Consider the following 11,879-nt stretch of genomic DNA (forward strand, 5'->3'; position numbering starts at 1 on the left):
AAGAGGACAATGGAGGAGAGGGCCCAAAACTTGAGGTATCAAATGTATCGCTCTCCGAAGGTGGATCATGGTAGAAGGTTCCAAATAAGAATTGCCTAAGATGCTCCCAAAGATCCCAATATGCTCCCATCAAGCTAGTCGATTATGTAACTCAAGAGCATTAAGCAGTTTGAACTCTTAGGTTTAGTGTTCTATCTTTGTCTAACCGAGTTTTTGGATCCCCCTCTCTCAAGTTTTCCGAGTTAGGGATGGCGTCTTGTTCCCATGAATGTAACATCTTTCTCTTTATTTAATAAACCCGTAAGGGGGCCCAGCCGAGAGAGTTCAACATACGACCTGAATTGAGAAACCATGAATGATCCTAATACATCACAGATGCATGCAAAGATCATAACACGGATCCCAAATTACCTAAGATTGGTTCCAGGAGTTGAGTGATAAAATTTGGTTACAAATTTACAATGCTTAGTCAAACAGGCAATTAGGAATTATCTTACCCCAAATGTAGGTTGGATCATAAAAGTACTCAAAACAACTCAGTATGAGTCACTGTGGCACAAAAAAACACAGATGGCCAACTAGGCAGATAAGGGGAAACTTCATTTTCTTCTGGCTTGTCATTACCATCAACATTCTCAACCACCTGGGCTCCCATTTCTAAATCATCTGCTACACAGTGTAGCCATCACCATCGCCGATGGAGCAACATCACCCCGCCCAATAGAGGTAGAGATATAGTAGTAGTAGTAGTAGTAGTAAAGGTAAAGGTTCTTTAAGTCTATTTAAAAAGAGTAGAATATTTTCATGTTCTATCAAAAACAAAAATTTCCGTAGATAGATTCTAGCAGCTAAAGTAAATCAAATGAGTTTGGTCCATTTCTCTTTTCATTTTACCTGAACCACCACCTCTGAGCAGCTGAGATGGGAGTGTTCAAGAACGGGGCATAATGGAGGATGAGAGGGTTTACTGAACGACCTATCTTAGCCCACACGCTCTGATGATATCCTGCAGTTGCTGGGGCGTGGTACATAAGCTTCAACAGCTGCAGAGAGTTTCAAGAGAAACCAGATGCCCTAGTTAGAAGAATGGTAACAGCAGAATGTGGATTTTGAAGAAGCAGGGTGAACAAATGATAATTCTGTTTTTTTTCCCTGATAAAAAAAAAGAGATTGAAACAAATGATCTCACAAGGGCTATATGTAACTATGTATTATGGCTCATACAACTTTTATGATCAGTGGCTTCAAAAAAAATTTAAAAAATGGAAACGAAAAATCATTTGCAAATATAATGTGTCTGTGCAACTATGGTGACTGATTGATGGTTGGAAGGTGGAACTGCCACATTATGATTTTAGGGGCTGGAAGAAAGAGAAAGTTTATATCCTTAAAGCATAAAATGAGAGATGAAATAGACCTGCCAGTACATGAATGTTTGTATTATGTTGCGTTGCCACCTACACCCACAAAGTTGGAATTTGAGTGATACGTTAGTTTGAAAGAAGAAACATTAACAATGAAAGAAAAAACTAGGTTGAAGGAATGTGTTACTGACGAGAATAGTGAAAGGATTAGAAGGAAGCCCAGTCCAATCTCGGCATTTGAACTCAGAATGCTGAGGGTAGTTGTGTTCGACTCCACCCACAGGCAAGGTTCCTCCAAGTATTTCCTGTTCAAAAAATCATTAAGATGTTCTGGGATTAGTTCTCAATAAGAAAGAGAAAGCTATTAAATCTAACGACCTGTTGCACAAAAAAGCATAAATGATAGAACGCAGGTGAAAAGCTTGTAAGAGTGTTCCAAGCTAAATCCATTCAGGAGGATCTCAATCGGTATTTAGTTCATCATCAGAGAAAATTGGAAGAAGGTGAATAAACTAGTTTGCATGATAATTACAAATTAATAAAAAGCATTAATATCCATGCCAGAAGTGGTTGTCCATGAGAAGCATTGTATGTGCTCATGAAATATAATTCCGAAAGTCGTTATTTTGAATTTTGCTTTCTACCTCTGGTCATGGATTTCTTGGAAAACAAAACGATGTACGAGGTAGTCAACCAAGTCCAAATGAAGAACATTTTTTTAAGGAAATTCATGAGCACAGAATTATGATTAAGACATTTTATAAAATCATTAGGAAGTTATGATCCAATTGCTGGTGAGGGGCTGAACATAGAGCTTAAATTCACTCAGAAATGATGACATTACTAGTAATGGATTGGTACATAATTCATTTACCCCCATTTCAAAAAAAAAAAAAATCATTTACCTATACAAGGAGGAGCGGCTGAAATTACGCCTTAGGAACTTGGCAACATGCTCCAGCGCTCGGCAGAGCACAGGGATCAAAGCAACTGTCACGAAACTTAAAGTCAGCATAGGAACAAAAGGAAAAATACTGACAATCACTGATCTAAATTTAATTCAAGCACATTTAGAGAAAGAAGCAGAACATTATTAAATATTAGAAAAGGTCACAGCGCTCACATTTAATGTGTGCTTGAGATGTAACAAACATAAGGCAGTAGAGGAAGTAGATAAAATCCTTGGTTGCAATTACTGACTGAAACCACACTTGGATGGCCTGCAGATTCCACGCCCTAGGCTTCTGAAAAGAAGAAGAAGAAAACCATAAATGAAAGAGTAACAAAGAAAATGACATGAGAAAGAAACAATTTCCAAATACGAGCTATTATACGGTGTCTACAGTATTTTTCCAGTCACCGGAAAATCCCCACCTAGAGACAGGAGGGTGGAAGCTTCTACTGGACCCCATCATGGGCGGACCATACTGCAAATAACCTAAATAATAACATAAAAACATCCAAAAAGGAAAGTTTATATGAATGGTAACATTACCCCATATAGTGAGTATAAGGAATACATGGAGGAACATGCAGTTCCCAGCAAGGACAACCGATATGCTCTATTTGAAAGATGCTTAGGCAGAAGTGGAAAGATTGCAAACACAGCAACAATAAACACCTGCCAGGACCAAGCGTATAGAATTATATTACTAGATGGAAAAGACATAGATAAGTAAAGCATTAAAAGAAACACTAAAACTTGCATTCAGAGAATAAGAGAACACATGAACATAATAGCAGGCCAAGAACGGAGTAGAAATGGAACAGTCAAAAGTTTAGATGGTATCAGCTGAAAATTTAGGGCATTATTATTCGGACTTCCATGGTATCAGCTGAATAATCATAGCCCCTTGATTATTGAAGGGGATTCATCCAACGTCATATCATGGGCGTCAAATAGTAGCGTGGGTCCGTGGCGTTTGCATCAAATACTGGATGAGATTCGCGATCTCATGCATTACATTCACCCTACAATTACTCATCACCGAAGATCTGCCAATCATATGGCGGACAGTTTAGCGAGAGAGAGTGGGGTAGGTTGGATTCCACAAGGGTCTTGTTAAACGACGTCACTTAATGGTCGTCACTTAGGTTTAGGGGGCATCTTTCTGAGTGGATGAGGGGGATAGTACTGTACTGATTTGTACTGTTGTTTTGGGGGCATCTTGTTCCCGATTAATTGTACGATCATTCGCATATTAATAAAGCTTTAGTTCTTTCAAAAAAAAAATGGAACAGTCAAAAGTGTCAAACGTCTCTAGGGAAGGCAACCATAGACTCTACACTCACTGGCTTGTGGAAAAAAAGATACAAAATAAGCTCTCAAAAGAAATTCAAACACACAATCAGATTCTTCTTTACGAAAGACAAATCGAACCAAATGTAATATACATGAACCAAACAACACTCATTTTAAAATTATTTATTTATTTATTTATTTGAAAATGCATTTTAACATTATTTATTATTAACAAATGTCTAACAAGATCACTTGAACTTGGTCATTCAGTTGCAGAAACGACAGTCCCTTCGGAATTAAAAATGCAGCACCGCTGGAGCTTCAGCTTGGCTCACGGGCAACACTTTTTATTTTTCTATTTTATATATGGAAGAAATTTGCAAACATGACCTCAACACTTCATGCTCGAAGAAATCGCCACTAGGGGAAAGGCTCAGCTCCAGTTTCAATAGCTATTCTGATAGCCAAGAAAACTTATAGGTGACATTGATGCAATAAAATATGTTAAATGGGGCAATAGACCGGGAAAACTAAACTTCCCATGCAGGAGAGAAGTAAAGTCCTGAAAGCTGCTGCAATTAACAGCATTTTCCATTTTCAACCTTTCATTTAGGTGGGGACTTAGTTTGCACGAAATTTCAACTCGTGGTCAGTTCCCACTTTGAAATCTCCCTATTCTTGGATGCTTAAGGGAAAAAATGTGCTATCTTCTATTATTGATGCTCCGGCTCTTGCTTCCAGCCATTTCTGACAACTAAAGGGCATCAGCATTAGAAAATTTAAATTCCTAATCAACTTTGATGGTGTTCCGTAACAAGTTTTTCTTTTACGCATTTTTTTTTTGTACATATGGATCCTCATTGCTGTCTGTACTTTGGCCTAAACCATTACCGGTCATCCCAAGCATGATCCTCTAAAGATGGATGTCACCGACAAACATGAAGTAACCAGAATAGAAACTGCGGCTGAGACCAACTAGGGGAGGGGGGAGATTGAATTCCAGGCATAGATTTTTCTTTGGTTTCTGGCCTGGGAGTCCCCACTTTCAGTTAGGAAGCTCTGACATGAGAGAAAAATGGTTATTTCATAGCAGTATGGCACTTTCAATATAAGATTCTTGCTACCAGGACCCAACCTCCATGAACAACTTCACTGAGTGATTAATGGGAGTCTAAATCACTTCAACAATTAGGTTTTTATTGGATCTTCCTCATTCATTGTAAAGCTAACAAAAAGGAGGGTCTGCCAGCTAATTGGGGTGGAAAGACCCACTTTACAGACTTCATACTGGCTTAAATTTTCTTCTGATTCCACGAATTGCAATCACCAGTTCCCTCCTTAAGTCTGATGGCTCTAATCTTTTCTCATTCTCTAATAAAGTTCACCGCTTAAGCTTCTTCTAAAATAGGGTTTCTTAAACGGTAATACAATCGTTATGGATCTAGTGAAGGAAACATAGATACCTACTTTAGGAAAAATTTTGAGATATTTTCTTGGCTGAAATTTTTTTGAGAATCAGTTAGCAGTAGCTCTTAGAAAAATTATTACTACACTACTCCGTCGGTGCAAGTTTGGCCAGGTTGAAAAGATAGTTCTAACAAAGCATATGTGGCACTTGTTCTGAACAAGCCAAACTTTTGATTCAGGGCAAAAGGTGAAGAGAAGTATCAAAGAAAGTTTGATTCGTCTGATAACTGGATTTAGGATAAAACTGGTTCTATGCAATAGAGTAGATAGGTTTAAGAGAAATAACATACTGGAATGACAGGCAGCAACAAACAAGTTATTGGATCTTGATTATTGGGCGATAAAGTAGCAACAGTTCAGAGTTAAAATGAAGGATCTAAGCATTAGGGTCTGGATGAATGGTTGGCGTAGAAATTTTAACAGGGGTCATGGTTCACGTCTCTAAAACTGGTCGTAGGATTGAAAATAAGGTTCTAACTTCTAACAGTTATCGATGAACGGAGGGTCGAAGAATGGGAAATCAAATGGTAGAAGATTAATAGAGAAGAAAGTATGATTTATAACCAGAAAAACACTAACAAGATAGACTGTTGCAGATCTAAATAACTGTAACAAGAAAAATACTAATAGATAGAGATGCTAGAGTCACACTAGCAAATCCTTGATGACGCCACGAGGTGCAAGGCTTCACACTCGTGAAAAGGCTTCAATGCCACATTCACAAGCATTTTGCAGAAATAACTTTTCCCATTCATTCATCATCATTTTTTATGGCTCTAAAGCATTCCATAACTAGCCTCTTTTCCACAACGGAATTTTGGCATTTGCTTATTGGGATGTAAGGCTTTCCTGAATAATCATAAATATAAAAGGGTGTTGGGCCCAGATCATTTCTTTCAGATTCAGATGAGCCTGAGTGTCATCTAGACCCCTCATTCCATGAAAGAATCTAATAACAAAGGAGATTGGTGTTACGGGCTTGCAAAATCCTTGCCTCGAACCTGTGCAACACTCTGATGATGCACTGAGTCATGGTTGCTCACGACGTTCTCGGGGATGCCCAAGTATTTCACCACATTCTTGATGAACAGCCTTGCCAGTGGTGGCAGATCACAAAGAGTGTACAAAATGGAGGAACTGATCAAGTAGATAGGCTAAATCCTCATGGCTGCTCCTTGGTTACTCCTGGTTCGGCAACTGTGAGTAGAATCATTAGAGGCTATGTGGGTGAGTACAGTAGGTTTTGTCGGTTAAGTGTGGTGCAATGGCTACTAGCCAGGCAGAAGCTCCTGCACTTTTACAAGTTGTAACAGTTTTTCCAGTATGCTGCTTGGGAACAATCGAGATTGTAGGAAAATCTCTAAAAGTCATTAGATGGGTTATCCAAGGCGAGGGTTTTTCATGAAGATTCATGGATACAGTATAATGGTGTAGTATTTGGAGGAATTGGACAATTTATGACATGCATCAAATGTCATTCCAGTGTGTCGATCATGAGGCTAATTAGGAAGCAGATATGTCAGCTAAGGAAAGAGTGATTAGTCATTTTTTTTACTGTTTGGACCTTAGCTTCTGTTGCCTTGATGCAATACATACAGGATACTATGAACACTTCATTATTATTCATAAATATTGTTTTGATAAAGAAAAAGATAGCACTTTCAATAGAGATTACAGAACAAATTTAAAAATTGACATTTAATGATTTATAGATGCAACTAGGTTTACAAAAAAGAAGATCATAGGCAAATGCCCCATCAATGGATCATGAACAGATGTATTTATGTGTGTGTGGGTGTGTGCGCGGCCCGCGTGTGTGTGTGTGTGTGTGTGTGTGTGTGTGTGAAGACATATAGATATGCATGTATGTATGTACACATACATATTACAATCACATAAAATACTATTATTTCTCCCACTGCAGTTGCCATCTCTCAAGTGGTCAACACTTGAATGAAATACAGACTCTTTCAAGTAAGCCACCAAGGGGTGGATTATATAATAATTAATTGAAAGTTTGAACCCAGAAGAATTTTAGATTTAAGGGTCAAATCTATCTATAGTGGATCTGTTTTGCTATACCCAAGCATTGACAGAAAATTGTATGGTTTGTCGATCCCAACGCAGCGAACCCGCATTCGCACCTGGTCTTGCTGATGTTCCAGTATTGGACCCTACACCACAGAGATGCCATTATGAGACACAAAACATAAAATGTACTTAGAACAAATTGTATGGTCTGTCAATCCCAACGCAGCGAACCCGCATTTGTGCCTGGTCTTGCTGATGTTCCAGTACTGGACCCTACACCACAAAGATGCCATTATGAGACACAAAACATAAAATGCACTCAGAACAAATGAACAGATTTATATACCTTAAAAAAAGATCAATATGCCTTAATTTGTTACTATGGTTTCTAAATACACAATTATTGTGAATAAATTCTCTCTACCTGAATTACGTGGCCTTGCTTGTTCAGTTGCAGAAGAGGACGAGGATGGCACCGATGTTCTTGCTGACTGAGAAGTACTACTTGAAGACATTGGTTCAACTACAAAATCAGGATCCTGGTGACAGAAATGGCACATCTAAGATAACAATATAGAGAAAAGGACACCTGAGAGTTACATAAGCAAAACATATAGACAACACAAATAGAAAATATAAGCAGATATGAAATCATATGTCAACAGAATTTGGAAAAAGGAAATGGGGTATGACAAGTTAACAAGACCCATCAAATAGTTGGGAAGCTGAAGAGATTGAGAAGGAATTATATATTCAGGTCATCACCAGCTTTCACAGGTCTTTGTATTAGTCTTCTTTTTCCCTATTTTGTACAAGTAAAGAGATTATTCTTTCCATGTTAATGATGTTCTGGTTTCTTTACTTTCTTTTCTTCTTGTTCCTTCTGATTTAATGGAGTTTTTGATCTCTAGTTTTACCAACGAAAAAAGAAACGACTTAGAACCCAACATCAATCCAACGACGTGGAATCACAAAGAAAGGGGAAATATCAGTTCCCTATATTTGAGGACCTATATAGATGCTCCCATACAACATATATACAAAAAAAATGTCCTCCAAGGGCTTTCAACCAAATGTTCCTAGTAAATTTGGTAGAGGTGGTAGAGGATCACGTCCAACAAGAACCATTGAAAGGCAGGAGGTTCAAAGCCCATCTAGAATCCCTCAACACTACACAAAGAGCTTATCCATGTGGGAAACAATAAGCATCTTCTGAGACGGTGCTTATGCCACAAAAAGCTAATTGGCTAAAAAGGGGCTTCGAGGAGGATGAAGTCGGAGAAACAATCTTCAATTTGGGAGAGGACAAAGAGCCAGATGGTTTTCTAATGGCCGTTTAGCTCGAAATTTAGGACATCATAAGAACAATGCTCTGAGATTAAAGGAAGATTTTGCTAAAGTCAATGTTAATAAGGAAATTAGTAGTATATTATCAACCTTGTTTCCAAAGGAAGGAGAGAAAGTATTGTTTGTAGAGCCATTAAAAAAATATGGTCTGCAGAATTAATGAGATACAAAATGAAAAATCTATTGGAGTGGTGTCGGGAGATGTGATCTCTCTATTTTCAAAGTGCATTTTTGGGTGTTCTATATGAATGGACGTCTTGAGTCGAGAAATGGATTGGGACTTTTACGGTCTATTTGATGGTAGGATGGATCTTGAAGAGATTGGAGAATTTGGACAAAAGTATAAAATAAGGAAGGAGTGTATCCACATTCTAAAAACTGGCTTTCCTAGTTTTTCTAAAAAGTGCTAGAGAAACAGGTACACGTGCAATCTCATGAAGCTAGCATATGATCCCAACGAAGTTTCCTAGTAACTATTACTTTCAAACCTATCATGTATTAAGGAAAATATAATGAAAACAAGTAGAGAACAAATCAAGCACACGCCACTAGTAATCGTTTTATAGAAAAAAAAAAAAAACAAATTAAATTCCATTGATTGTGAAATATAAAATGTCATATAATTTGCCACGGTAACCACATGATTCGTTTGAGAAGACTCAAATTTAGTGATATAATTATAAAGTGATTTATATGAGGAAAAAGAGCATGCCCTTCACAAAGTTGTCATCAAAGAGAAGTTTGATCTTGTCAACGGCCAAGCCTGAAACACCTACATTATGAACCGATTAGGGTTCATAATAGAAGACCTCTTCGCTATTTCAAAAAAAAATAATAGAAGACCTCTAAAAGTCAAAAATAAAAACCCTAAACCCAAAATCATTTAAAAAAACCCAGCGCAAATATTAGAAGAATTTACTTCAAAATTGAAGAGAGAACACAAAACCAAAATTATAGATTTTACTCAAAACTCATACCATACCAAATTTCTAAAATTAGATAAATCACAAACCGAGATGAAACATAGAGACCCAAACCCTAAATTACTAGTAAAACCCATAAAAATTAGTAGGGTTTTAAAACCCATAAAAATGATTAGAGTTTCTTACTTATATTTCCAAGAAAAAGACATAAAAAACGAAAAGAAGCCTAAATTACTCAAGTAAAACCCATAAAAATGATTAGGGTTTTTTTACTTATATGTCCAAGAAAAAACATAAAAAAAAAAAAAAAACGAAAAGAACCCTAATCATATAGCTTACAATGAATCGTTGGTAGAACTTGTGCTTGAAATGATCCACAACATCAGGTCGAGAAGCCATGTGAGGAGGAACTAAAATGTTGGACCAGTAATCTGCCCATCGAGAATCGTTCTCATAATCGTATGATGATGCAGCGATCTTCTTTATTCTCTGAGGATCTTCTCCCATTTTTCCTCTCTCTTTTCTTTCTTTCTCTATTTTTTCTCACTCCTTTCTTAGATGAGAAGATATTTCATTGTTTTATCTTCTCCTTCACTAAAAACCTCTACCTAGTCCCTACGAAACGAGGGTTTGGAAAGAGAATAAGGGGAAAGAAATTCCATCTTTATCTGTCTCTTTTTTATGTTTAACAGTGGTGCGAATTATCCTACAGTGGGTGCGAATTTACTACTATCACCCACCTAAAAAGGGGGAAGAAAATTGCCGGCCACAATCTCTACCGTACAAGTGGCGCGTTTACACACCTAGTAGGCTTTACTGCTAATTGATTGGACAATCTCACCCGTCCGATTGGTAGACTTTTTCTAATCAGATTTCTACGATTGTCTGGGTCCACATTGCGAATGGTGGATTGGATATACATGGAGTGTTCAGTGTATGCAGCATGCAATTGATCAATGGTTTCTAGGTTAAATCTGGTATATTGGTCCTTGAAGAGATCAGCTATACTCATGCTTTAGATAAGGGGAAAACTTGAATAAGCTCCTGAGCTGTAAAAACCTTATAAATATGAATTTACTTATAGCTCTTAAATGCCTGATAAATGTACATTTATTTACTCTCATTAAATATCTTATCAATACCAACATATAATGTCTACTGCTTCTTCGACTACTTAATCTGTTGCGCCTGGCAAATTAATCCGGTCGTGCGCAGATTAAACGGAAAAGTAAAATAACACAATCAAGCCACAAGATGAACACCAATATTTTACGTGGTTCGGCCAAGCCTACTCCACAGGCAAGAAACATAGTCTTCCACTATGAGAAAAATAATATACAAGGATTACAATGGATTAAAGCAAACTCAAAACCCACAACACTTTCCTTCCTTCTCAAACCCAAGACCATACAAGAGAGCGACCCAAGAAAAAACCCAAAGAGAACCCAAGAAAAAACTTGGAGGAAGAAACCCACTTCTCTTCTCTTATACTTTCTCAATCTCTTACCTTCTCTCTTTCTCTCTCTTTTTCTAGCCAAGAGGCAGCCAACACACTCCTTGCCCAAGTCTTCTTGCCGCAGCCGAGAGAACAAAACAATATCCTTTTAATACTTAGGTTTTCCCAAAAACCAAAAAAAGAAAAAACTTTATGTTTTGCCTCTTGCCTTCCCACCCAAGAAATCCATCTTGGGTGGGAAATAACTCATAAGGCAACGTTCCAAACACCTTTCAAGTATTAAATACCTTATAAATGTAAATTTTTTATAGCCACTAAATGGGTTATATATATGTTGTTTCCCTACAACTATTAAATACTTTCTAGATTTAAATTTCTTTGTTGTTATTAAACATCTTATATTTTTAAGCTTTGGCTCTATTTTTTACTCATAAAAAGTTAGTCATAGAGCTTTTTTTAATGAATAAAGCTCCTTCATAGCATGGCCTTCTTCATGAAAATTTTCTAAAGAATTCATTAGCCAACCCCAACTAGTTTGGGACAAAGGCTAAGTTGAGTTGAGTTGCTCCTTCTTAGCATGTGTCGCTTTACTGTATATGATATTTACATATAAAATTAGAAAAGTAAGGCTGTCATGAGCAACCCATAATATTTTATACTGATAAAATCAAATAAATAGAAAACATGTGTGGTCATGTGCAATGAAAATAACAACCATATTTGTTATGCAGTGAAATGTTTTTAGTTCCTTTAATTTGTCTGATTGTTTGCAGTTTTTTCTCACATGAAAACAAAAGGTATGACCATTTTGAAAAGATGAAAGACATTTTAGTATTTTTAATGAGGTCGACAGGGATTCAACTCGACCGTGTTGGGTTGGATCAGGTCGAGGCCAACCCTAGCCTAAACCTAAATAGCACTATCCCAACCTGCCCAACCCAAGCCTCGGGTTGAGAAGGGTCAACCCTAACCCAACCTGCTTCTAAATCTCTCAACCCTAATCCAACCTGTCTAACCTAATTTTTCCAAATCTGGTTGTGATGTGCTGG

General features: G+C 37.3%; 1 protein-coding gene across 1 annotated transcript; it reads right to left on the bottom strand.

Moving 5' to 3' along the window:
• Window positions 1–756: 756 nt before the first annotated feature.
• LOC143854491 (uncharacterized) lies at window positions 757–10,032 on the bottom strand. Its single transcript, XM_077364492.1, has 10 exons — window positions 9,714–10,032; window positions 7,529–7,643; window positions 7,336–7,377; window positions 7,156–7,247; window positions 2,860–2,985; window positions 2,488–2,608; window positions 2,270–2,354; window positions 1,556–1,669; window positions 1,418–1,457; window positions 757–1,043 (listed from the first exon to the last, which is right to left on the bottom strand). The coding sequence occupies exons 1-10, from the start codon at window positions 9,879–9,881 to the stop codon at window positions 891–893; spliced, it is 1,056 nt and encodes a 351-aa protein (XP_077220607.1). The 5' UTR covers window positions 9,882–10,032; the 3' UTR covers window positions 757–890.
• Between the last annotated feature and the right edge of the window lie 1,847 nt (window positions 10,033–11,879).

Source organism: Tasmannia lanceolata, unplaced genomic scaffold (assembly GCF_043159265.1).
Source record: "Tasmannia lanceolata isolate RefF3 unplaced genomic scaffold, GAP_Taslan_0.1 ptg000020l, whole genome shotgun sequence".
In the NCBI taxonomy this organism is placed as follows: Eukaryota; Viridiplantae; Streptophyta; class Magnoliopsida; order Canellales; family Winteraceae; genus Tasmannia; species Tasmannia lanceolata.